We start from the raw sequence: 26,037 nt of genomic DNA on the forward strand, positions 1-26,037 counted from the left end.
GTGTGCGGAGGGAGGGCCCGCACGGGCCAGGAAGCCCCCCTCCCCAGGCTCACAGAGGTGTCCCTGTGCAGACACGGGAGGCGGCTTTGAACGCTCCATTCACTCAACTCCATTTTCTACGCACTTTCCCAAGACTCCTCAGGGCCAGCAGGACCTTAGTCTCAGGGCCAGGGTCCCCTGAGGACTGGGGAGGGGGTGTGTGTGGCTGTCCTGTGTGCGTAGACCCAGCACATCGAAGGGACGAGTGTGGCAAAGCGCGCACAGGGCTTTGTGGGGTTGGTGTGAGCTGAGGGCTGGCTTGGCGGGGGCGGGGAGTGTGATCGTAGTGGGTAGTGGCGGGGCGTGGGGTCAGACTTCTCTGGGACCTCAGCCCTGTGGGCAGGGGCTCTTGAGGCAGGGAGGGGCAGGACTAACAGAGGGACACACTGATTCACTGAGAATGTAACTTTCATTGGTCACTTCTGCCTCGTCCCCTGGGGGGTAGTGGGGACCCCGCCTCCTGCCCACCCTCTGGCCTCCTGGCAGGACTGGGGAAAGGTGCCTCTCGGCGGATGGGGGAGCCAGGCCCAATAGCACCCCGGGAGCCGCGGGCACACGGCCTCCATAGCACCGTGGGTGGCAGCAGTCCCAAGGCCCTGGGGCAGCTCAGAGTGCATCTGCAATGTCCAGGCCCTGGAGCACCGGGCGGCCCTAGTGCGCGCGGCCCAGGAGGGTCGCCAGTCAGTAATAGTGCACGCGCCCCAGGGTTCCGGTGGCCGTGGGGCCGGGCCCCAGCGTGCCGGTGCCCAGCAGGTCCGGCTGCCCTGTGCGCCAGATCTCCCGCAGGATCCGTTCCCGCTCCTCCAGCCGCTGCGCGCGCTCCAGCTCCTCGGCCGACGTGAAGACATTGACGCTGAGCGGCCCATCCGGTTCCTGAGCCAGCTCGACTCCTGGCAGCGTGTCGTCGGGGCCTAGCCGCGTCACCGTGTCCTCCTCCTCGTCCTCGTCCTCATCCTCGGCCTCCAGGGTGCTGCTGCGGGCGTCCCGGCGGGACAGGGGGCCGCGCGGCCGCGGGCGGGGTGCGCAGGAAATGCTGATGACCAGGAGGCACAGGGTCAGCAGCAGGCCGAAACAGACGCCCAGCACGAAGTAGAGGCCGAAGCTCTCGGGGTTAGCTGGGGGCAGAGGGCAGAGGTCATGCGGAGGGCCCCGGGCCCTCAGCTGGGTCACAGGGACATTAAGGAGGGCGGTGATGCGGGAGGAGGTGGGAGGGATGGGGTGGCCGAGAGGTGGGGCAGGGCAGGGAGGGGTGCGCGTCCCTCACCGCGGATGTGCGCGAAGGCCGCCAGGCTGTTGCTCAGCAACTCCATGTCCCTTCTGGGGGCGTCCATGGTGCTGGGGGGTGGGGCAGTCACCCTGCCAGCCTGCGAGGTCATCCGGGTCAGCCCGCTCAGCGCCCCCACCCACCGCTGATCCCGACCGGCATCACCCTCTCCGGGCAGGGGCAGCCCCTGGTCACCCCACCCCCAGCCCCACGGGAGCGCGCGGTCCCCTAGCTTCGTGGCCGGCCGGGGCCGGGTCTAGGGGGTCGTTCCCGCCCCCCTCCCCGGCCGCAGAGCAGGGGGCTGCAAGGAGGCGCTGCCCGAGGCTCCCCAGGGAAGGCCGGATGGAGGCTGCAGCCGCGGCGGGTCCCCGCGCCCAGGGCGGACCCCGGGAGCGCCCGCCCGCGCCCGCCCGCCCGCCCGCGCATGGGGACCCTCGGCCCGCGCTCACTCACCGCCAGCAGTCGCGTCCCCCGGCCGTCCGGTCCCGGCCGCCGTGCCCGGCTGACTTGCAGGCGGCGGCCCGCGGGCGGACACGGCGCTGGACCAGCGGGCGGAAAGTTTCCTCGGAGGAAAGGGGCGGGCCGGGGCGGGGCGGGCGGGGAGGAAGAGGGCCCGGAGGAGGGGGAGCGGGGTTGGGGGCGAGGCCGGCTCTCGCACAGGAAGCCGTTGGGGAGGCAGGCGGGCTGCAGTTCCCGCCCCCCAGGCCGTGTAAGGACGGACGAGATGCCCACTAAGACTGCCAGCCACTGGGCTGAACACTTCACGCGTACTTTCCGGGCATCTCCCGACCGGGAGATGTGCAGAATTTGACCCACCGCTCAGTCCTGGCCACTTCCCTTCCTGGAGGAGGGCTTGCTGGGGCCCCTGCCCCCTGTCCAGGTGCTGCCTCCCAGCCCTGCCCCTGACACCCCCCCCCAGGTTGCCAGGTGTCCAGTCCCTCAAGCGGCCTTGGAAGGAGGGGTGCTCAACGCGTCCCTGCAGGGCCCACAGTGTGTGTCCAGCTGGCGGAGCTCCGACAAGCAGGGTTAATGATTGTAGGACTCCCACTTAGCCAGGCCAGGCCAGCTTTGCAGAGCCCGGCAGGGGGTTCCTGAGGTCGGTCAGCTGCCACCAGGGGTGCAGTGGTGGACACACACACACTCCCTCAGTAGGGCCTGCCTGAAGCAGCCTGAGAGTGGCGGGCATTCCCGCCTGGGTGAGGGTTGCCTGCGCTGTGCCTGTGTGGTGTGAACAACCTGGAATCTTCTTCCTGCCCAGACTCCCAGGACACCCCTAGCCCTCATCCTGGGCCCCTCGTGCTGGGGCTGGGGTGAGGGGGAGGCCTTCTTGGCGGGAGCCTTTGGAGAGGAGGGAAGGAAGGGGGAGAGGGGAGAGGAAATTGCAGACATAGCTGAAGGCGCCGCCTGAGGCCTGTGGGCCAGTGCCCCCTCCCTGTCCAGGCTGGAGACCCCCCACTCCCAGTTCTGGCAGTGGGTTCAGGCAGAGGGCAGGTCTGCATGAGTGGAAGCTGAGGCCCGTGGGGAAAGATTAAGTCCCATGGTGGCCTAATGGTGAGTGAGAGAGAGAGAGAGAGAGAGAGAGAGAGTGTGTGTGTGTGTGTGTGTGTGTGTGTGTCGTGGCTTAACTGGTTGAGGATTTTTTGTGAGCTGGTTATGTCTGTATATGGCTGTCACTCAGCATGACTGTGCGCCTAGCTCTTCTAGGTATGGAAGATTCTGAGTTAACAGAAAAAAGACCCATGCCCATAGTGAAAATAATTTGGGTTTGGATTGAGAACATCTACTGGGGTGGGGGTGGGGCTCTCACAGGGCCTTTTGACTCCCAAGAAGGCAACAGCTGTCTCGCTAGATGTAGGGGGCAGTGTTTAGGTAGCAATGAGAGCTAGTGCAAAGGCACTGAGATAGGAGGCTGCTGGGCAGACAGGAAGCCCGTTTGGATGATCTGCTGTGAGCCCAGGAGTGTTGGGGCACTTATGCAGGGGGGGGGGGGTTGGGGCTTGTGAGCCCTGCCGGCAGGCAGGCCCAGAGGGAAGAGTTCCAAGCAGGGAGTGTCAAGGTCCTGGTGGGATGGCTCTGGAGAGACCACTGGGATGGGGCAGAAAGAATGGAAGCAACGGGCAGGCTCAGCAGCTGGTGGGGCAAGCTGCCGCAGGAGGGCCCGTGGAGGGCGAAGTGGGCAGACCCTGCGTGCACTCTGGAGCGAGTGTTGGCAGGTTCTCCTGGATTGGAGGTGGAGGTGTGAGGAGGAAAGAGGGGCAACTCAATGTGGGGTTTGAGACCCCGAGGCAAGCTTGTAGGGGAGCAGGTGTTGGAGGAACCAGATTCACTGGTAGATGTGCTACCATTGAGATGTCCAGTAGCATTCTGGGTGGGGACAGGCATGACGCGGTCTGGCCTGCATGGAAACTTGGGTCTCAGCAATTCAGATGGCTTACAGACCCTGGGCGGTGCCGCTGGTGAGCGTTCTTGGGTGCTGACCAGAAGGTTGGAGGCTTGAGTCTCACCTGGAGAGGTCTGTCCCAAACAAACCAGCTGCTGAAAGCCTTTGGGGCTAAGTTCTACTTACTCCACCACACATAATAGTCGACTTCATGCCATTGAGTTATACATTTAAAAATGATTAAAGGGTAGCATAGGGGCCCATACTTAACCAACATTTAAAAAAGAAATGGGAAAAAAGTGTTTTAAGAGAAAATCAACGTTTGAAGAATCAGGATCACTTGGGGGCAGGAAGGCAGGGAGAGCTTAGAGGTCTGAAGAGGCTGCTCTCACGTGAAAGGCCATGGGGTGAGCGGAACCTGGAGCAGAAAGAGGGCACACTGCAGGTCAGATAAGGTCCCTGCTTCCCTGCCATGCCCCCCCCCCCCCCGCTGACCATTTCCTGCAGAACCCCTCCTCACCCTGTCTAGCTTACCAACTGCTTCTATCCTCTCTGAGACTAAGGATGTCCCCTTGGAAGGTACTGAGATGAGCTACAGGAAGGACAGGTCTTGGTGGGAGGGTGGGGCTCAGGGACACTAGGCCTGGCATATTCAGAGCCCAGAGCATGAGCAGGACTCTGCTCCTGTCCCCTGCCATGTGGTCAAACGTTGCCCAGGTCTGGGATGGGGAGAAAAGGAGTCTCCAGCCTAGTCCCCTGGGTGCCCCCTCAGCATATGGCGCAGCTGCTGCGAAGGGGACTCTGGGGAGACTTGTTTAATGAGCAGTAGTAGTTGCTTATCCTGAGTGTGCTCCTGGGCCCACAGCAATCCCCAATCCTCCAAATGTGCTCGGCTAATTTTACAGAGAAGAGGGAGGCTGTGTGTGTGTGTGTGACACAGTGGGGCCTGGATTTGAACTTCAAAACCCAGGCATAGCTAAGGTACAGCAGGTATGGCTCATGCCCTGTGAGAGATCATTTGGTCAGTTAATACTTAGGTATGTGAGAGCCCCAGGGGTCAAGGCAGACCGTGTGACCTTGCTCTGTAGGAAGAAGACACTGACTCTGAGCCCATCAATGGGCACTTTTCATCAGTGAGGATGAGGCTGTGATGCTCACATGGGGGCGTCACATGTCAGGTCAAAGGCAAAGGGTGCTGGGCTGGAGTGCTGGCAGAGGTGGCGTCAGATGTTTGGATGGGGCAGTGTCCGTGCTTTCCGGAGAGGGGCCTCTGGCTCGAGGCCATGACTCTTCACCCCCTTCAGACCCAGAGCTGCCATGTCATAAGACCCTGTCCCCTTTCACCTCCTCCTGTGAAAACTTCCCCATGGAGTTAAACAAGGAGAAAATCCATCTAGCTTGAAGTGACACCCTGAACACCTTCAACATGGTCTCCCTTTATGGTGATGTTACTTATCGACCCGGTTCTGAGCCTTGTTCTTCTTGTGGACCTGCGATCCACAGGGAAGACTGTGGCCTTTGACCTTCACTGCGGAGTGCTTCAAGTCTTCTTCACTTTCAACAAGCAAAGTGGTGCCATCTGCATAATCACAAGTCATGAAACGAGTCTCCTTCAACCCTGACGCTGCACAAAAGTTCTTCACCTACTTCATCTTTTTTCCCCTTCGTGTCATTTTTTAAAATTGTGGCAAAAACACACCCCAGGAAACATTCGCCAATTCAACAACTTCCACACGCCTATTTCAGTGCCACTGATTATCTTCTGTGTTGTATCTATCGTTCAGCTTCCCAGGTGTGCTCAACATGCAGACGAAGACGGTGAAAGGATACAGCTCTGATGCGCACGTTCACGGCTTTTAAACCACCCAATAGTCCTTGTTCAGTCGGAACTAGTCCATGTACCGGTTCCACGTGTACGTAACTTGTGGTGGAATGTCCATTTCTTTTGCCAACTTGTGATCACACAGTGCAGTGCTTGTGCACTGTCAAGAATGTCTTTCTCGCGCTCTTTCTTTCAGTCCCGATCCAGCTGCTACGAGCGATGGTAGACGATCGGCTCCTTTTCGTGCCCTCTGCTGAGTGCGGCTGGAATTGCTGGCAGCTCCCTCTGGCTGCCCTCCGCAATCGGTTTTGAGTTAAAGCTGCTTGCATATGATCTCATGATATTGTTCGAGAATCCCACCTTCTGTTGGATCGCTTGTCTTTGGCATGAGCACAAAACATACCTTTTCCAGTCCGTGGGTCAGGCAGCTGCCTTCCACAGTTCTGGGCATAGAATAGATGAATGGTGAGCTGAAACATTGTAATGAGCATTCCTGGATCTTTGCGTGCTTGCCAAGATCTTCAGTGCAGCTTGGGCTTACTCAATATGATCAGTTCTTCTCCATATGTTACCTCCTGAAATGGTTAATGTCAACCAATTCTTTTTTTTTTAATCATCTTATTGGGGGCTTGTACAACTCTTATCACAATCCATCCATCCATAGTGTCAAGCACATTTGTACATTTGTTGCCATCATCATTCTCAAAACACTTGCTTTCTACTTGAGCCCTTGGTATCAGCTCCTCATTTATCCCCTCCCTTCCCGCTCACCCGCCTCATGAACTCTTGATGTTATAAATTATTTTGTCATCTCTGCCCCTGTCCAACGTCTCCCTTCACCCACTTTTCTGTTGTCCATTCCCCCAGGGAGGAAATTATAAGTAGACGCTTGTAATCAGTTCTCCCTTTCTACCCCACCTCCCCCCTACCCTCCCGGTATCGCCACTCTCACCACTGGTCCTGAGGGATTCATCTGTCCTGTGTTTCCAGTTCCTATCTGTACCAATGTATATTCTCTGGTCTAGCCAGATTTGTAAGGTAGAATTGGGATCATGATAGTGGGGTGGTGGGCGGGGAAGAAGCATTTATAAGAACTAGAAGAAAGTTGTGTGTTTCATTGTTGCTACATCACACCCTGACTGGCTCATCTCCCCACGACCCTTCTGTAAGGGGGTGTCCAGTTGCCTACAGATGGGCTTTGGGTCCCCAACCTGCACTTCCCCTCATTCACAATGATATGATTTTGTTGTTCTTTGATGCCTGATACCTGATCCCATCAACACTTCATGATCACACAGGCTGGTGTGTTTCTTCCATTTGGGCTTTGTTGCTTCTCAGCTAGATGGCTGCTTGTTTATCTTCAAGCCTTTAAGACACCAGACTATATCTTTTGATAGCCAGGCGCCATCAGTTTTCTTCACCACATTTGCTTATGCATCCACTTTGTCTTCAGCAATTGTGTCAGGACAACCAATTCTTTTTGGTAGTAACTGTATATTCCTTCTATCTTTTTCTGATGCTTCCCACATCATTTAATTATTCCCCCATATAATCCTGCAATACTGAAATTCAAGGCTTGACTTTTCCCCCTTTCAGTTATTTTAGGCTGAGTAATGCCAAATGTTTCCTTTCCTTTGATTTTCTGAAGTTCAGATCTTTGCACGTATATGTGTAGAGAGATTTTCTAGAGTGTCCGGAAGGTGAGCATCATTGAATGCCAGGTTAATAGAACAAAGTGTTCTTGCGTTGAGGGAGTACTTGAATAGAGGTCCAATGTCCATCTGCTACCTTAATACTAAACCTATAAATATATGTACATCGATTTATTCCCCTATCATTCTGTATAAATATATTTACATGTGTACATGTCTGTGTTTAGATCTCTGTAAATGCCTTTTGCCTCCTAGTTCTTTCCTTTCATTGTCCTCTTGTCCCACTATCATGTTCAGCCTTCATTTGGGTTTCAGTAATTCCTCTCAGTCACATTGCCCTTGATCAAGCCCTACCAGGCATCCTACACCTTCCTCGCCATCGAGTTTAGATCACTTGTTCTTCCCTTGTTCCTGGGTTTTTTAACACCCACTTCCTTTCCCGCACCTCCCCTCTCCCATGTCCTCCTGGAACCTTCGGTCCAGTTGTTTTCTCCTCCAGATTGTTTAACCCGCCCATCTTATCTAGATAGACCTGCAGAGATAATAATATGCACAAAAAAAACAAGACAGAACAAAACAAAGTAACAGAAGAAAAAACAAACAAAACAAAATGACCCAAAAGAGAAAGGCCTGTAAATAGCTCAAGGTCTGTTGGTTGACCTTTACGAGTGTTTTCCAGTTGAGTCTGATTGGGTGCCACGGCCTGGCCCCACAGTCTATTTTTGGTATTCCCTGGGACTTCCTTGCTCTGCTCCCCTTGCTGTTCTGTTACACGCCCTTATGGTTTTGCCTCAGTGTGGTGGGGTCAGATGGGGTGCAATTCCTGCACTGTCTCCAGTGTTATCCCCTGTTCCACTACAGGTGAGGGAAGTCGTGTCTCGTGGTGGGGCCAGCCCTATGGTCCTCTCTGTCCCTTGGCTGCTCTGAGCAGGAATATCGTCCTCAGGGCTTGGTGGGCCAGGATGTGCTCCACTCTCACTTCCTCCCCCTTTGTTGGCTCCTGTGTGTTCTGATCAGACATGTCCCTCTCCCTGAGCTGTAGCTTCAGTGCTGTCCTCTGAAGTGAATTCTTCTGGGGGAAGGGGGTACTGTCCATGTAGTTGGGATTGGGGCCGGCCCCTCAGACCTCTCTATTGGTTCCCTGCTTCATGGTGGCATGTTGCAGTCACGTCTTGAAGCACCGGATTGATGTCTGGCCCTCTTCCCCTGTGGAGATATAAACAACACCCTCCCCTTGGGTGGGTTAGTGTCCTGTTCCCCCGCTAGCCCCATGTTCCCTCCCCCATTTTGGTTGGCTCCCATATGTATCCGTGATTGGTCTGGCTTTCTTCTTTCATGATGTTCTTGATGTCTTCCCACTCGCTTGGTCTTTGGTCATTAGTGTTCAATGCCTTGAACCTATTTCTGAGATGGTCTCTAATTTCTGGTGAGATAGACTCCTGGTTGGTACTTAGGCTCTTGCCGACTTGGCTTGGTCACCTTATACACTTTTGTGAATTAGGTGGGAGTTTCCATATCTGATGATCATTTTTGCATTCAGTAACTTAACCACTCATCCAGCCTCCCAGTGGCTCGCCCTTTCCAACCACCGCCACTCTCTCTCACCCCATCTTCCAAGTCCACACCGGTCTACCTGCCAGCCTGCTGCTTCCTCTCCCCTCCCTCTGGGAACCACCTGTGTCTCTAGTTATGAAAACCTTTCCTGGATTAGAAATAGAGAGTAGCCTCACATAGCATTTGTCCTTTTAAAACTGACTACTGGTAATTTACTCACCCTAATGTCCCCCAGGGCCATTCCATTGTGTGTATGTGTCGAAGTTGATTCTTCCTCTGGTGGGCCTTGGGGTTCGACTCTGCGTGTGTGCACAAAGCTGTGATGAACATGTGTGCATCGTGGGCTAGTTTGAGTTTTCTTCAGCTTCAACTTGAACCTACGAGATGGTCTGCAGTCGGTCCTTGGCTCTGTTCTGACGGATGTTACTGAGCATCTCCATCCTCTCTCTACAGATATACTCGTTGATTTTTGTGTACGCCACGTGGCGAGGCCCATGTGTACAGCCACCATATACAGTGTTGTAAAAAGGCTTATGCATTGGGGATGTCCTTCACCTTGTAAAATCCCACCAAGGCCATTTTTTTCCAACTACTGACGATTCTTTGTGCTCAGTGTTCACATTCTAATCATCAATAGTTATCAATGAATCACGATCACGTTTGATGCATCTCAGAAGCTGATTACCAGTTTCCTCATCTTGGCTGCTAGCAACTGGCATGTAAATTTGAAGCGTTATCTTAATTGGTCTTCTTTGTAGGCATATGTATACTATCCTATCCTACCTATCGCTGATGGTATTGTACACTATCACTAGTGTTGATGGCATTGTGTTGTATAGTATTGTATACTATCACTATCAGTATCCTAACGTACTTCCAAATGGATCTTAACATGTTCTTTTTGTTCATTTCTCTTGTTTGTCATTCCTGACATAGTGAACCACATCACATGCCTGTTCAATTGAAAATAGTCAATGCCAGGGCAGTTCAGCTCACTTGCACGTGCCAATCAGCAAGCACAAATGGACCGGTTTCACAAGCACAGCCAGGGTGCTCCCTAGACCTGAGGATGGCGAGACCTCAGCCGCTTTCCCAGAAGACCCCGGCGAGCAGGCAGAGTTCCGTTCCGTTCCCCACGGGCTGAGTCAGAACCGACTCGATGGCCCCTGACATTGCCTGGATGGCCGTCTTCAGTGAATTTCCCTGGAGTCGTGCTTCACATATCCCACATTCCAATCCTGATGGACATTTGTAGTGCTTGCTTCAGTTTGAGCTGTGCGCTGTCGGCAAGTGAAGGTCCTGCGTGGGAATGCAAGCACGCCAACACAGCCCGTTTCACCTCCCTCTGCCCAGACACCGGGGTGTGTGTGTGTGTGTGTGTGTGTGTGTGCTGTTCACTGTGACAAACTCCAGTTTCCCTGGATCCACACTGCACTGTCCAGGGTCTGGTTAATAATGGCTATTTGGGAGTGGGGAGCAGGGAGGGAGGGGAAAAATGAGGACCTGATGCCAGGGGCTTAGGTGGAGAGCAAATGTTTTGAGAATGATGAGGGCCATGAATGTACAGATGTGCTTTACGCAATTGATGGATGTATGGATTGTGATAAGCAGTGTATAAGCCCCTAATAAAATGATTTTTTAAAATAGTGGATCTTTGTAGCTGTTTCTTCTCCTCTTGAAAGGTGACACGTTAGCTTTACCCCGTTGCTGTCAAGGTGGACTCGCCCCTGAGAAAGCAGCTGTTCTGCAGTCAGATTCCGAGTTCCTTCCAACCTGACTACGTGACATCAGACAAGGTCCCAGTGCTCTTGGCAGTGTTTCTGCTGCTGGGTTTTTCACCAGGCCCCTTTCCTAGTCTGTCATAGTCAGCTGTTAAACCCTGTCCACCTTAAGTGCTGGCACCTGAAACACTGGTGGGATAGCTTCCAGCAGCACAGCCACATGCCAGCCACCACAGGGCGAGTTAATGAGTCATGGGGACCAGGTGTAGTGGGCAAATTGCAACCAAAATGGGGGATGGTCTGCAAGAGGGACACCCACCTGGCTGCTGGGATCAGGGTGGGCATCAGAACTAGACCCCAAGCTTGTATAGAAGTCACCTGTCTTGCTGGGGGACCCTGGACAGGAGGAGTGGCCTGTGTGAGTTTGCTCCTTTTCTGATCCGGGCCTGTGGGCTCCAGGACAGTGTGAACAGGAGCAGGACGATGGAGGTGTGCACGTCCTCCCAGGCTCCCCACACTCTTGTGGGTCTGCAGGGCCAGGGCTGGCCCGCCTCTAGCTTCACTGCTCAGGAAGTTCAGTCTGCAGTCTAACTTTAGCTGAAGGAAGGAAGGAAGGATGTAAGGAAAGCCTTTGGCGTCCCATGGAAAGAAGGGGGGAAAAGATGGGGCAGAAAAGGCCGGCCTGGCCACTCCCTTTATCCCAGTTGCCCTATTGGGTAGTAGGCAGATTGGTAGTCCCAAGTCTACCTTGGTCCCCGCTGGGAGAGGACCAGTATTCTTTAGCAGCTGCTGGGAGTGGGGGTGGGGTGTGTGTGTGTGCATGCGCGCGCTCACGATAACGCCTCCTTAGGGCTGGACCAAGCCCAGCAGGAACTCCCAGTTGGGCTAAGATACTGAACCAGTGGCTCGGGGAGGATGCTGGGTACTCCTTCTCCCCAGCTCACACCACGGAGCCAGGTGCTGCCTGGTGGAGCCGGTGGGGCGAGCAATATATCCAGGCACCTGGTCTCAGTGTCAAGAGCTATAGAGCTCCGAGTTGGGGACCCAACTGTGGCTGGGATGGGAGGGGCCGGAGCGGGATGGGAATCAGGTACAAGAATGGAGAAGGCAGTAGGCACAGTGGCTCCAGATCAGGAAGTTTTATTGCTGACATGCAGGAAGAGTCCCCATGTAGTACAAAAATATGTCTTTATACAAACTTTTTGTGACTTTTTCCGTTTTGTTTCATTTCTTTACAACAGGACTTCTCTCAGGATGTGACAGTCAGGGCAGACCCCGCCTCTTTGCAAAGCTTTGCCGGAGATGCAGACAGACACAAGCCTGGGAGGGACCAGTCTGTCTGACCGGGCTCTGCAGACCGGGGGTATTGCTTTGAAAAGGGGTGAGCCCACAGCTGGGAGGTGGGCCCTGGAGGGTCTGGGCAGGCCTCGGGACTGAGGAAGCAGCTCCTGGCCCTCTCGGACACTGCCAGGAAGAGTCACAGGGGCTGGGAGCCCTAGGCCAGACAGCTTTTCTATTCCCTTAGAATTTTCTTCTTGAAATAAATATAGAAAAGAGGGCCTCCTACCCCTCCAGCACGGTCCCCTGGCTCAGGGAAGAAGTGCTGGGCACGGGCGGGCTCCCCCAGACCCATTGAGGCAGAGGTGCAAGCCGCCCACGTGCTGGCAGGAAGGGTATGGGAGGAAGGGGCGAGGGCAGCCCTGCTACTGCTGGCAAGAGGTGGCCCCATTTTTTCCAGATGGGGAAACTGAGGCACAGGAAGTTTGGGAACTTGCCCAAGGTCACTCACAGTGAGTCAGCTTTGAGGGAAGGCAGCTCACACTCTGGGGAAAATGGCCACGGAGGCCTGGGCACTGCCCCACTGGGGAGCGAAGGTTGGTAGCAGGGGTTGGTCCTGCCAGGGAAAAACCTCTGGGAATGGGTCTCTGCTGGGCACTGGGCAGGGTATGGATGAGAGAGCATTCTGGTGAGAACAGCGTTTCTGGCAAGATGGGCATCCACTTCAAAAAATAAAAAAAACAAAAACGGCTCAAAAAGGGCAGCAGGGCTGTTCTCAAGCCAGCCAGGCAGAGTCCTCCAGGTGCCGACGCTCCCCTCAGGGCTCTCACTCCAGAGTGCCCTGGCGGTTCTGCTGGGACCATCCTCTGAACAGAGCAGGCGGGAGCCAAGTGTGTGCTGGCCCTTCCCTCGGGGCCACGGGCGGGGTGGGGGAACCAGGTGAGCGCAGTGGACAGCACCTCAGAGCAGCTGCTGAGCCGGGAAGAAGAACCAAGTATAGAAAGGCCGCCCATCACCGGACAGGAAGCGGACTGATGGTCTGAGTGGAGTGGCCGGCAAGAGGGGGCTTCTTGGGGCCTGGGGAGGGGACCCATCTGGGGCCATGGGCTGACACCCCATGCTTCCCGGTCAGGCTGGGGCAGGGAGCAGCCCTGGGCCTCCTACAGACAGGAGAGAAGCTGGTTTCAGTACAAAAATAAATATATTTGAATTCGGTTTAAGATGAGGTGAAGGTTTTCCAAAGCTTGGACTGAGGGTTCTGGGGCCAGGGTGGGTGGGAGGGGCCTGGGTACAGTGAGGTGCGGGCGTCGTCATTTGGGGAGCCAGCAGCCGCTGCCGCTCAGCTTATTTGGACTGTGGGGAGCAGCTGCCCTGGGCCGGGTGGGCGGGGCGCTGGGTCAGGCCCTGGCCAGTGGGCTGCTGCCACCTCCCTCTCACTCAGTCCAGAGACAGCATGGTTAAGAGAGACAGAGGTAGATTAAAACGTCATGATCAAAAGCAGATTAGTTATCTAGGCTTCTCAGATTAAAAACCAAACAATCAAGCAATCATTCCGAAAGGTAGCCTCGTGGTACCTCTGCTGACCCCATCCGTCTGTGACCTGGGCTGCCCTCTCCCTGTCGCAGCCAGGGCGACAGTTTAGCACTACAGGGCCCAGCCCCGATGGCCAGGGGCAGGGCAGAGGCAGCAGGTGGCCGCTATTTCCGCAGGTAGCGCTGTGCCAGGATGGCTGCGTCCAAAGGGTTTATGGGCTGTGCGTCGTGGCCCAGCCGCCGCACCGGGGGAACGCTGCCCAACTGTCGCTTGGGCAGCCAGCTGCGCGCCTCGTGGACCGAGCTCTTTTCCTCGGCCAGCAGCAGCTGCTGCCGCATGTAGTTCTCGAACTCGTACTGCGAGCACTCCTCTGTCACCTTCGCCTGTGGGCAGAAACAGAGGCGGGAGGGCGGATGAGGAGGCTCCCAGAGAGCCACCCGCGAGACAAGACAGACAGACATGGAGGCCAGGGAGGTCGGCAGAACTCCTGGCTCCAGGAGGTAGTACAAGCCCAGCTGTCTGCTCCCTTCCTGTAGTGTGGACCTGTCTCTCAAAGGCTCTTATGGGCCTTGAGGGGGCCTGGGGCTGGGGGGTCAGCATCTTGGCTGCCCACCTGGGAACCCTGGCACACCCCACTGGAGCAGGCCAGGTGGGGAGTCTGAAGCGGTAGATCCCGGCACAAATCAGAGGGGGCTCTGCCCGCAGCTCTGGGTTCCAGGCTCAGCTCCATCCCTTTCCAAAATGTGTGACTTTGGAAACACTGCCTTCCCTCTCTGACCAACAGAGAGGAGCGCAGGCCTGCCGACCCGGAGGGTGCACTGCACGCCAGTGGTGGTGGTCACTTTCACTCTGAGCCACCAGGCAGGGGTGGGAGATGGGCTGGGGCTGCTGCAGTACCCCTGCCCCCACTGCCCTGCCCTGGGGTGGGGAGGGGAGACAGCCTGCTACAGCCTTCCCTTCAGGTGGCAACCTGAGCCCGCTTGCCCGCCCTTGTCCTCAGTGCAGGGAACAGGGGAGGAGCGTGAATCATCTGGAAAGTGACCAGCAGGAAGAATGAAGAAGAAGCCCCTGAGTCAGAGGGGCTGGGAAAAGTGACCCTTAAAGGGCCAGCACTGCAAAAGCTGGGCGGAGGAAGTTGACAGAGGGCAGGCCTGGGCTGCTGCCGCCTTCCAGGGCCAAGTTCCTCCCTTGGCGGCCTGCGCCACAGGCCTGGCTCTCCAGGCTGACAAGGCAGCTGAAGCCCAGGACTTGCATCCCCCCCCCGCCCCCCCCCGATGCTCCTCACCTCCTGGGGGTTGTCAGCACTGCTCATTTGGTCGTCGATGTCCGGGACCACTTGCAAAGGCCCGCTCAGAGATGACAGGGACTGCCTGCAGGACACAGGTGGGTTGTGGTGGCCAGCCAGGGCAGCTCCGGTCCTCCGCTCCCCAGCCCTAGCCAGCAGAAACCCAGGTGGGCCAGGTGCCCACTGCTCCGAAACTTGGCCCAGGAGTCGGACAGACTTCCCATGGGCTACTCGCTCGTCTGGCCTGTCTGCTCCGCCACCAAAGGGCCCCAGTGTCTAGCTTGCCGGCGGTGCCGGAGCCCCGGGAAGTGATACCCATTGCACGCTTGCAAGGGCCTGGCCTGTGGGTCCTGAGGTCTGCTTACAACTCTGGAATCCTGACTGGCTGGTGCAGCGAGGGGCTGGCAGAGGCCCCAGCCCACTTACCAGGACGCGATGATGGCGCTGAGGGCCTCCAGGACGTCAGAGGCGGCCAGGCGCTGCTGGGGGTCAAGCACCAGCAGCTTCCGGATGAGACACACGGTGTTCTCAGAAACTCGCCCGTCCCTGGCACGGGGGAGGGAGCAGAGGGTTCGGTTCAGGTGGGAAGGACGGGCCCGGGGGTAGGGGTGGCTCCCCGAGTAGGCCTGGCTGCGGCGACACTCACTCGGGGATGGTGTACTCGGCGGCCTTGATCTTGCGGAAGAGCTCCTGTGGGACGCTGTCGTAGAAGGGGAACTGGCCATAGAGCATGGTGAAGAGCACCACGCCCAGGGCCCACATGTCGCTCGGCTTGCCCCGGTACGGCCGACCTGTGGGGCACGGACATGCATGCTCAGCCCGGGCAAGGCAAGCGCTGCCCGGGTTGGGCCCACCGGCTACCAGCTGTGCCTGGAAATGCCCCCACCCACACCGCCTTCTGGTCACCCCTCTCCAGTTCCCACCTCCCCTCCCCAACTCGGCAGTCACTGGCGGGTAGGTGGGCACGTGGGCCCGACAGGCTGTGGCTCTCTGCCTCTAGAAAGTCTGAACAGGGCTTGTCTTCCTGCCAGATGGGGGTGACAGCGATGCCTACTGTCAAGCTGTGGTGGGGTGCCTTCCCCCTCCCAAAGTGGGTAGGAGCATGGGTTTTGCGGGAGCCAGGTGGCGGCCCAGGGTTGAAAGTGTTTGCTGGTAGTTTTAACTCTCAACAGGCTTCCATCTCCCTGAGCCCAGGGTCCCTCACTTGTGACAGAGAAGGACCTAAGATTAGTGACCCAACGCTGTCAGGGGCACCAGGTGGAGTCTAACCACAAAGTCTACAGTGTGTAACTCCAGCCACCCAGGGGAGAAAGATGGTGTCCTCTGTCAGAAACCCATGGGCCAGTGCTGCCCTGTCCTACAGGGTGGTGACAAGTGGACAACGACTCAATGGCCGTGTGCTCGGTTGGGGTGAGGGCGGCCACGTGGCCTTGCACAGGCTGCTCAGTCTGTCGAGGGGCCTGGGGCAATGACATCATTTCCTTACTGACTCCATCATCTCTCACTTCCCACCGGACCTGCTGGCTGGATGCCTGGTCTACGTGAAACACAGGGTCCATCCGAGTGCAGCCCCTGCTCCCCTCTCTGGTGTCACTGCCTTGGGGAAGCCCTCGTTTCATGGGCTTGCATGACGGCCCGGTCTTCCTCCCCAACCAGACCACCCGTGGTACACGGAAGTCCGGCCAAGGCACTGAGGGAGCTCACGCACCACTGAGCACGTCGGGGCTGATGTAGGCGGGGCTCCCCCTCTGGTCCTTCAGGAGATCCCCCTCGCTCACGAGATGCTTCCCGAGGCAGAAGTTGGTGATGGTTATCCGATGAGTCCTGCAGGGGGAGGCAGAAGACAAACCTTGGGGTCTGCACCCACAGGCGCCGAACACGAGCGGGGTGCTCCCAGCTGGCCAGCCCGCCACCTTAGACCAAAGGAGCTAGGTTTCTCCTGAGAGGGCGAACTAGCAAACATCCTCACCAACCCCCGTCCACTGCCCAACTCAGGAGCAGAAGAACGGCTTGAGTGTCCCGTGGCCCACCTGCGGAGATGTCCCAGCAGGGATTCAAGTCACTCCTGCCCACTGAGGGCTTCAGGGACAAGCCTTGAACCTGCCACCTTGGGGTGGGGTGGGGTGTGTGCGTTAGGCTGAGGGTTTACACCTTTCAGACAATTCCTCCTGAGAGAAACACACATTACAGCTTGGGAATGAGTGGCCCAGAGGTTAAATTCAAGTCCTCTACAAACTCATGGCGAAGAATCAGTCCAGCCTCACATGAAGGGATTGGCCAGAGGGCAAGGAACAGGCCTCCTCAGTGTGACAGCTCCCACCTCACCAGTTCCCGCTCCCACAACCACCTGCAGGCCAAGGAGGGAGGGGCTTCATCTCTGAACCTGGAGCACGAAGTCCCAGGGATATCCCAGCTGGACCTCACCCCTGGAAGCCTGGTCCTGCCAGCTGCAGCTCCACACCCCCTGGTGCCCCAGGGCCTGAAGAGGAGGGAGGAGCATGGACCCGTGCTGGGTCCTGCAGCAGATGGGGGCAAGGCCCCACTGACACAGCCTGTGGTGACAGGGACCAGGAGACCACACCCCTAATGCTGGCACCCTGCCAGGGAACGAGAGGAGGGAGCAGAATCACCCTGCAGTCCCCCAGAGGCCGGGGTAGCAGCACACCCAGCCTTAGTCACCCCCCCACCCCCCGGCTTTCCAAAACCCCAGCTGCAGGCCGATGCACGCTTGGGAAGTGCTGACACTGGAGGGTGGCCCAGGAACTTTCCCTGGCAATTCCAGGACAGGGACTGTCACAAAACAGGAGCCAAGAGCACCTTAGCCACCTTCCCGCTGTGTGGCAGGGCAGCTCGCTCATATGGGAGGTCACCCACCCACCCATGCCAGTCTGCCACCAGGCAGCGCGGGGCCGCAGCTGTGGGCATCCAGTCTGACTCCTCCCGACTGCACATGGAGCCACAGGGCAGTCGCGGCAGGAAGTCGGATGTGCTGTCTGCGGTCGCTCCCGTTTGCTGTCTGGGGAGAGGGGCGAGGGAGGAGAGCAGCACGCGGGGCGTTTGGGTACGAGGTGCCCAGAGCCTGGGTTCAGCTTGGTCACACGCATGGTGAGTCCGTTCACTCAGGAAGGAGAGCGGGCGCCCGGAGGGAAGACACTCAAGGACCAGACACAGCCCCTGGGGCGGCCGGGAGGCGTCGCAAGCTTGCAAGGACTGAGGGGAGGACGCTGAGACAATCCAACACTCCAAGCTGGCCTCCCGACGGCACAGGACCAAGTCCTGTGGGCTGCCCAGCACCCGAGGGAGGGGCGGGAACATGGCTAGCAGGGAGCTGAGCAGAATCAACCAGCGCTGGGCCTGAGCTGGTTCCACTGCGAGCTGGCTTGGACTCGGGTGCCCTTCTGTGTAACAGAGCAAACGTGGCCTGGCCTTGTGCCACGCCTGCTCACGGTTGCCGGCAGGATATGAACACCCTCAGCTGCCTGCAAAGCCTCGGGCCCGCTGAGGGCTGCTGGGCTGCTTTCTCCCGAGTGGCTTGTGAAGCTGGCATGTGGCAGGGCTGTGTTTCCGGGTTCTTCTCAGTGCTGCCCCCAGCAGCAGCCCTTCTGCTGACCCACCGGGGCAACCTCCAGAAAAGGGGGGCTCCCACTGCTGGGCCCTGAAGCAGAGCTCAGCAAGAGGCACTCCCCAAGCCGGTGGGGAGGGGACCCTGGGGTCAGGACGAACATATCTGGCAGCCAAGCAAAGAGCCACTAGGTGCTAGGTGACAGCTGAGGCCAGACTGAAGCTCAGGGTCCAGGAAGGAGGGGCTGGGGCTGGGCGTTCACTCCGCCCTGACAGTGATCAAGCAACTGCCGTGTGGCCGGGCACTGTGCGGGCCCGAGCAGGGACGTCGTGGGCGGCTTTCTGTTGTGGAAAGAACAAGTGTGGGGAGCCAGGCACAGGCCTGCCCCTGGGAAGCACCACGCAGGACTCTGCTCTTGGCTGCCATGCTGCCCTCGGGTCATGTCCAGCCAGCATTTCCAGCGGACTGAAAGCCAATGCCTCCTGAGCACTTACAAGCACAGGCGCTGTGTGAGCCGTTTTTATCTACTGCCGACGTCCCGGTGCCTCCCTCACCGCAAGGCAACAGGGGGCGGGAAAGTGGAGCCATATACCCACACCCACCAGCCTGCGTAGTGCAGTGGGGTCCCTGCGACTCCAAAGCTTGCATCACTGGACTGGGCCCTACTGGGGTGCTCCAGCACAGCTGGCCCACCCCTTGTCTCCCACTTGGGGATCGGCCTGACCTGGAAGCCCAGCCCAGCTGAGGGGGCCGTAGGAGCAGCTGTGGGGGCAGAGCTCTCTGGGAAGTTCCCACGGTGACATGGTGACCAGAGACAAGGGGGCAGGAGCAGAGGCCCAGCGGCCCACGTGCGACTACAGGTGCAGAAGAAGATGGCTTCGCGAGGTTCCTCACTCGCCCAGGGGACCAGTGAGGCCGGCTGCCCTGCTGGGGTCTTGTCTCCAGGCAGAGACACAGGGAGGAAGACAGGATGGGAAGGCCTGCCAGGGTCTCAGGGGGAGGAAGGTCCCCATGCAGGCCCAGGCCAAGGGCGGAATTCCCCGGGAGCTGCATCCAGTGCTCTCCAGCGATGCTGGGGAATTCTGCTGGCACTGGCCCTCGGAGCCAGGCTGCCCATCTCACTGATGCCTGCAGCTGTCCCATTGCAGCTGAACTTAAGTCCTGAGGTGAGACCCTGGGGGACAGGACAGCCCAAGGGCAGGCTTCCCACTCTGGTCCCAGCCCTGTCCCTCCTTGCTGTGTGATACTGGGCCTGTGACTCAATCTCTTGCTAAGCCTCCATTTCCTCATCTGCAAAGCAGGGGAAGTATCAGCACTTGACTCCAGGTCCTGTGCTGGGACTGAACAAGTAAGGTAAGCAGATAATCCCAGGGTGAGCATGGAGGCTCAGGGTCTGGCACCTCAGCAGACTGCTAAGTGGTAGCCGGGACCATGACCTTGTGCCAAGGAGACCCTGGAAAGCAAGCATCTCTGGGGATGCGGGGGGTGAGGGTGGGGGGGTGGGGCGGCTGGACAAATGTGCCAGTGCGTGTGTAGCTTTCCACTCAGCCCTGCCACATTCAGCACATGCACACTCGGCGGGCAAGGCCAGGCAGGGCTGCTGAGGTGCTGGGGGCAGCCCAGATCGCTCCGCTCCCCACACAAGAACCCAGTCAAGCTGTGGGACCACGCTGGCTGGCTGGCACCCCAGCTGGCTCTGACGGGAGGAGTGAGTGCGTCAGCACAGCGGGGTGAGTCACTCTGTAGCCAGGGCCCTCTGGCCCCCACTTGTAGGCTTGGCTCCTTCTCTAGGAACTTGGTATGCAGCTGAGCAACCCAGGAGCCAGGAGGAAGGAGCCACAGTGCGCCTCCCGTGACCTCCAACGGGGGCTTCAGACTCCCTGGCTTTCCCTATGTGCACCCGGCATGCACAGCAGGGGAGCTTGCCACGCAGCTGCCCGCACACACTTGTCTGTGTCCTTCCCCAGGAGCTCTGTGCCCCAGACCTGAGAGGGGTGGGTGCTCTGAGGGGGCAGTGCGGACTGTGGCCCATCCCCCTCCAGAGTACTCATGACGCAAGTGAATGGAGGCCAGACCCACGTGCTCCGACACACAGAACTGGGGGTGGGGGGTGGTGTTGAGCCGCATGCAGCCAAGATGAGGGTGTGAATGAGCCTCAGCATCCTGCAGTCAGAGGACACCACGCACGCACAGGATTCGCTAAGGCAAGCGTGGCTCCGGCTACATTCTTAGGACCTAGGGGGTTAGGAGGGAAGCCTGGTGTAGCGGGGAGGGGGTCCGCATGAGGTTCCTGGTTCAAGCCCAACAGCTGCTTGGAAGGAGGACGATGAGGCTATCTGTTTCCGCAGGATTTAGAATCAGCAGGCCCGTGGGACAGTCCTCCTTTGTCCTATAGGCCACTGTGAGTCACAATCAGCTAGGAGGCAGCACAGCACCCCCCCACCCCCCACACTGCAACTCCAGGCATTCTCATGCCGCCCCCGCTGTGTCCGGAGGGGAGCTGGCAAATGGGCCCTCCTGTGGGCTCCTTAGCCAGCCTGGCACTGGGCTGCACTGACCATGACAGGCCAGGCCTCGTTCGGCCGTCCCACACCCACCCATCTGCACCTCTAGTCAAGCTTTTCAGGGTGCCGAGACCACCTCCACTGAAAGAAGAGAAAATGGAGAGCAGAGTTGCACTTGGGGCCACCAAGCCCCGTGCCACTGCTGGAGTCAATCCCAGCTCACGAGCCTGGACGGGGATCCTAAGAGGAGCAGACAGCCTCGTCTTTCTCCCTCGGAGTGGCTGGTGGATCTAAACCACCAATACACGCCTGGTGAGTGAACTTATCCCATCCTCACAGGCTCTGAGGGGACTAGAGAGAGTGCCAGACACGACCCAGGCTCTACTCCTCGCTCTTTCCCTCCCTCCCAGCTCCGAGTCAAGGGTTCAAACAGCCCTGGAATTTCCTGTCATTCCACTCCTCTCAGCTGGGCAATTTCCCTTCCAGTTTGAATCAACTCAGGCAGCCCCCGGCTGTGTGTGGGCCCCAACCCTGTGGGGGAGACGGTGGTTGAGTCCCCCAGGGCAGCAGCATCCTGGGACTGGAGCAGAGGGGCTGGGGCCCCCTCCCTTCAGGTCTACCTCCCTGCACCTTCTTCCCGGATGACCACCATGGGCTGGGCTGTTCCACGGGGCCTACGATCACATCATGGGCTAAGTCCCTCACCTATCAGCCCCCTTCCCACTTCAACAGAGGTGAACAGGGGGGGTGGGGAGAGGGAGGAGCAGAGTGAGCCAGTGAAGGAGCTTGTAGCCCCACATTCTGGGGCCGGCTCCTCCCCTTGCCAGTCCAGGACCCCTCCACGGCCAGACCTCTGCCCACCTCGGACCACACAAGTAGCTGTGTCCCTCCTGGGAAATGTCCTTAGCCCGGGGAAGGCGACAGCCCAGGACAGTGACAGGTGGGCCCCTAGTCAGCATCCCATACACAGCCTCAGGGTGTTTCCAGGGGAGCCAGCAGATGACCAGGCCTCTCTTTACTCAGCTGCAATGCCAACGCTGTTGCCTGGGCTTTTACTGAGCAGCTGGCAGGAGCCAGGCAGGAGCTCAGAAACCCCCTTGGCCCTCTTGTGGCTCCTAAGATTCCGTTCTTAGCAAGCACGCATTCTGAGGTGGCAAGACAGGGGCCGATCGACATTCCCATTCCCTGACCCCAGGGGCTCCTGGGAGAAGCGGGCTTCCTGGAGTCCACCTGGGACAACCGGCCCTGAAGCCAGCCCCAAAGGAAGAATAGGAAATCTCACCTCTTATTGAGCACCATGTTCCCGAGCTTCAGGTCTCGGTGCACAATGTTTTTCTGGAAAACAACAAGCACATGGTTCTGATCAGGTAGTTCAGAAAAATTCTAAGCCAAGTGGGGGAACAGGGCTCAGTGCTTGTCCTCGTGAAGGTATGGGGCTACAGCAAAGCGTGATGAAGACATGAGATGGTGCCTGGCTGTCAGGTGAAGAACAGCATCAGGGTTTTAAAGGCCTGACTTCAAACAAGCAGCCACTGGAGTGGCTGAGCTGTCAGCTCAGTCCATACAGAAGGAACACAGCAGCCAGTGTGACCCAAGGATTGTGAAAAATAAAACCCAACGCCCCAGAAGATAACTTGGTTAGAGCTTAGATCTGAGCATCTCTGGCTGTGAGACCAAAGCCGACTGCAGGGCCGCCACATGGAACTCCCCTGGGCCACTGATCAGGAATGTGAACAGCTTTGCCCTTAGGCAGAGTGCACTGGGAAGTGGATTTATTGTAGATGAACGAGGTTAAAGTTTAACATCATTTGTTTTCCCTTATGACCCTTTTTAACTTGTTCTAGTTTTTATTATTTTCTGCTGTCTTTTGGATTGAGGCTTTTCTGGGCTATACTCATTTGTTGTAGGAGTTGCAATTGTCTCTATATAAAATCCAGGACAAGTAGAACACAGAGATTGTAACTAAATTAACAGCTCCTTAGGGTCACGACAGGGGAGGCTGGAGTGGGGAGCTAACTGTAATAAAGAAAATGATCTTCTTTTTAAAAATGGGGGGTGGGGAGGGAGAAATACAGAGAATTTCAAATTCCCATGGAATCCAGACTTCCTAGAACCATGGAGGCTGGATGACCTACGGCCCTGAGCTCATCTGTGTTCATTTTGTAATACAGACAGTCTATCTCTGCACACCTGGGATCACCTGAACCCAAGCGCTGTCCCTGGAGTGCCCTGGACGTCCTCTGAGCCCAGACAAGAACTTCGCTTAACTGAGCAACGGTCTAGAGAGAGGAGCATTGTGCTCTTAACAAGAGCAGTACAGGCTCAAAGTGACAGCAGCAGCTCTTGAGCGACAGGATGGGGCCCTGAGGTCAGGGGCCTCCGTGAGGGGAGAGCAAAGCTGAAAAGAAGTGGGAGACAGCACCCAGCTCGAGGACGCATCTGTGTTACTGGGTCGGGCGTGTAGCAATTGCTGTGGGAACGGACAATGATGGGGGCTGAGGCTGGGCCAGCCTGGAAGGGGGGCACACTCTGACAGAGCAGGTTGAGGCACAACCTCGGTGCCCCTGCAGCACGCAAAGCCCACTCCAGCCGTCTCCCCTCGGAGCTGCGCCCCACCTCCCCACACCTCCGTGGGAAAAACTCAGCATCTGCCTGGCTCTGGGGCTCCTAACCTTCACCCTGGAGCCCTAGTCACCCCATCCCACAAAGAGCTCAGACATGCTGTGGCCGCCCCAGGTGGGTATCGCCCAGTTGGCGCTGGAGCTGGGGAGACTGCAGCTTAGCCTCTCAGGATGCGGAGACCCTGGGCTGGGCTCCCTGCTGATGCCCATCAGCCCTTCACCAGGCACACAGGCTGTGGCAGGCAGCTCTGAGCTTCTGCCAATGGGAGGCCTCGATGCCAGGAGCCAGCGAGGGAGGGGCAGGGCCTCACCTGGTGCAGGGCTTCCACCACCCGCACTACATCGTAGAAGATGACCACGGTCTCGCGCTCACTGAGCCTCTTCTCCTTGATGACGTAGTGCTGCAGGTTGATCAGGTCGGCGGTCTTGTCGCTGAAGTCATGTGCACAGAGGCAGTCGAGGACCAGGCAGATGCGCTTCTTCATCTTCCTCACCATCCGGCTGGACTCTGGGTCCTCCACAACTTCGCAGGTACGGTCCTGGGAGGCCAGGCGGGAGACCAGGGCTTGGCTGTGGGCTCAGCAGGGCCAGAGCCAGGGCCAGGGGCTGGCACGCACTCTGGAGTTGGACGTATGGCTACTCAGCATTGCTGGTTCTCGAGGTGCCTCATGCCAGGGCTGGCAAGAGGGCAGGGCCAGGCTCTGGGACCCCACCTTGGCGGCTGGAATCCAGAGAGAGAACCAGGCTGCGCTTAACAGTGAGGGCCTCTGGTTCTGACCTCTGCTGATGTCGACTCCACCCAGTGGACAGACAGCAAATCTCCCCTCTTGACACCCCTGGGGGCTCCAGCATTGCCCAGTGTCAATGTCCTTTAACCAATCAATGTCCAAGAGGGCGAAGGTGACATCACTCTCGGAGGATCCTACATGTGTCCAAGACAAACACCTTCCTGGCAGTGCCTGCCGCACAGGCTGCTGGGAGGTGCAGGCAGGACACACCCAAGGAGTGCTCAGCACAGGTCCTGCCGTCAGGGGCGCAGAGTAGGGGCTGCGCTGCAAGCTCTGCACAAATCCGGCCGTGGCCTGGGTGTCACCCCCCCTCCCAGCAGACTGTCGGTCCCCTCGGGGAATTCCTTTAGAGCAGGAGCGCATCTCTCCTCTGCCCCCAGCCCACCCCACCCCAGGGTCTGACACACAGACGACCCGCAATAAATGCCCACACGTGTTCACGAGAGGCCCAGCCTTCTTCGTGTGTTAAGCTTCCTCTGTGCGCGTCATTTTGTGGGTGCTCTCGGTGAGGGGTTCCCCTGCTGCCGGGGCTTTCTGGTTCAGAGCAGCATGCAACAATCAAGAGTCTGACCCTAATGGAGATCACACTATAAGAAGTCACGAGCACCCTCTGCTCCATGCCGTACTGAAGGACAACTCCCATTTGGGGACCTGGCCCACGATACCTAGAGCTGCTTGCCAATGGAAAGTCTAAGGGTAAGGCCTTGGCCGGGTGCCCCTGTGTCGGGTGGGGGTGTTTTCCACTTGTTTTACAAACTGACAGGATCTCAGCTCCTGAGGCAACAAAGGAGACGCCGTCGCGTACCTGTAACGCTCACTCCTCTCCCCCGCACCCCGAGGTCCGTACTGTTAGCACCAGCCCCGTTTTACAGGTGAGGGGACTGAGGCTCACAGACCTGCATGACCTGCCCACGGCCCCAATCCAGGACTCCAAAGTTTGGGTACCTGCCACAATTCCACGTTGCCCCTCCCATCGCAGGTCTCCTTTAGAAGGGCTGGTGGCCTGGTGGTTACGCACTGTGCTGCTGAAACCACCAGCCTCTCCTCGGGAGAGAGAGGAAGCTCTCTGCTCCCGTGAAATACACAGTCTCAGAAGCCCACAGGGGCTGTCCAGCCTATCCTGCAGGGTGGCCAAGAGTCAGGATTGACCCTGCGGTGGTGAGTGAGTGAGAGTGCGGCGCCCCGAGGGCTAAGCATCAGGCTCCCACAAAGAGTTAGTCTGGGAAGCCCAGAGGAGCCGTCCTACGCTGTTCTCCGAGGCTGCCCTGAGTTGGGGTTGGTTTCCTGGAGGCTCCACAGCCGGGCCCCATCCTGCCGAACCCACTCTGTCATCCAGGGGCCTCACTGTGAGATCTTCCCCAGGCGGCTCTCCCTGGGGGACCAGCTGCTAATGAGCATCTTTCCTGAGTGACCTGGGACATCTCAGCAGGGGAGCTCAGGGACCCATGCCTGTCAGACCAACACCTGGGCAGGAGCCAGGACCACTGCTAACACACCTGTGAGCTCTGCAGGGCCAAGCGCTGGCCCTCACTCCTCGCCAGTGTCCAGTCCCCAGGAAGCAAGGTCAGTGCCGCCTCATGGGTGCTCGCTTAATCCGCTGCAGCGAGCAGTTCCACACCAACGACGCTGCTTCCTGGGCTGGCTGGCGCCTGTCTCTCCAGCCCCACAGCCCCTTCCTGCAGAATCAAGACCTCTGGCCGAATCACCCAGTAAGGAAGGTAAGCACTGGTCTACTCATGCTTCCTTATCTACCTGTAGGGAATAACTGCGCGTGACTGGTAAGAAGCGTGGAAAGTGTTTGCTACAGATTACCCTTGCTTACCCTGCTTACTGGTGACCCGCCCGCTTTCCTCCTTTCTGCCCCCGCCTGGCCAACTCCTGACAACTCAGTTGGGAGGAGGTTCCAAGCCACTGAAAGGGCCCTGTGTCTTTAAATGACTTCCGGTGCCCTCTTTTCTGGGAAAAGCGGTTTTTCAAAGGAAGCAGGGCGGGCTGTGTGTGTGTCCCCGTGTCCAGCCTGGTTGTGATCACCAC

At 57.9% G+C, this 26,037-nt stretch overlaps 2 protein-coding genes across 4 annotated transcripts in view; both read right to left on the bottom strand.

Annotated features, from left to right (window-relative positions):
• Positions 1 to 429: 429 nt before the first annotated feature.
• Positions 430 to 1,912, bottom strand: EVA1B (eva-1 homolog B). The gene is made up of 3 exons (XM_075553953.1): positions 1,757 to 1,912; positions 1,304 to 1,403; positions 430 to 1,154 (listed from the first exon to the last, which is right to left on the bottom strand). Exons 2-3 carry the CDS (start codon positions 1,368 to 1,370, stop codon positions 721 to 723), a joined length of 501 nt encoding a protein of 166 aa, XP_075410068.1. The 5' UTR covers positions 1,371 to 1,403; positions 1,757 to 1,912; the 3' UTR covers positions 430 to 720.
• A 9,649-nt stretch (positions 1,913 to 11,561) lies between these two features.
• Positions 11,562 to 26,037, bottom strand: part of STK40 (serine/threonine kinase 40) — a 31,943-nt gene continuing 17,467 nt past the window's right edge. Inside the window, exons 5-11 of one of the 3 annotated variants that reach the window (XM_075553965.1) lie at positions 23,527 to 23,754; positions 21,877 to 21,929; positions 16,237 to 16,352; positions 15,175 to 15,319; positions 14,955 to 15,074; positions 14,529 to 14,676; positions 11,562 to 13,626 (exon numbers count right to left, since the gene is read on the bottom strand). In XM_075553965.1, the coding sequence (XP_075410080.1) occupies positions 13,408 to 13,626; positions 14,529 to 14,676; positions 14,955 to 15,074; positions 15,175 to 15,319; positions 16,237 to 16,352; positions 21,877 to 21,929; positions 23,527 to 23,754 (1,029 nt within the window). In that variant the 3' untranslated portion in view covers positions 11,562 to 13,407. The remainder of the gene's footprint in view (positions 13,627 to 14,528; positions 14,677 to 14,954; positions 15,075 to 15,174; positions 15,320 to 16,236; positions 16,353 to 21,876; positions 21,930 to 23,526; positions 23,755 to 26,037) is intronic. The other 2 variants (XM_075553973.1, XM_075553979.1) reach the window with 2 other exon arrangements.

Source organism: Tenrec ecaudatus, chromosome 1 (assembly GCF_050624435.1).
Source record: "Tenrec ecaudatus isolate mTenEca1 chromosome 1, mTenEca1.hap1, whole genome shotgun sequence".
NCBI classification, from domain to species: Eukaryota; Metazoa; Chordata; class Mammalia; order Afrosoricida; family Tenrecidae; genus Tenrec; species Tenrec ecaudatus.

Bases quoted from the DNA above. Each gene is read 5' to 3' on its own strand.
- EVA1B (XM_075553953.1), bottom strand. From the start codon at position 1,370: ATGGACGCCCCCAGAAGGGACATGGAGTTGCTGAGCAACAGCCTGGCG. The intron at 1,155-1,303 runs GTGAGGGACGCG...CTCTGCCCCCAG, and splicing joins GGCCTTCGCGCACATCCGCG to CTAACCCCGAGAGCTTCGGC.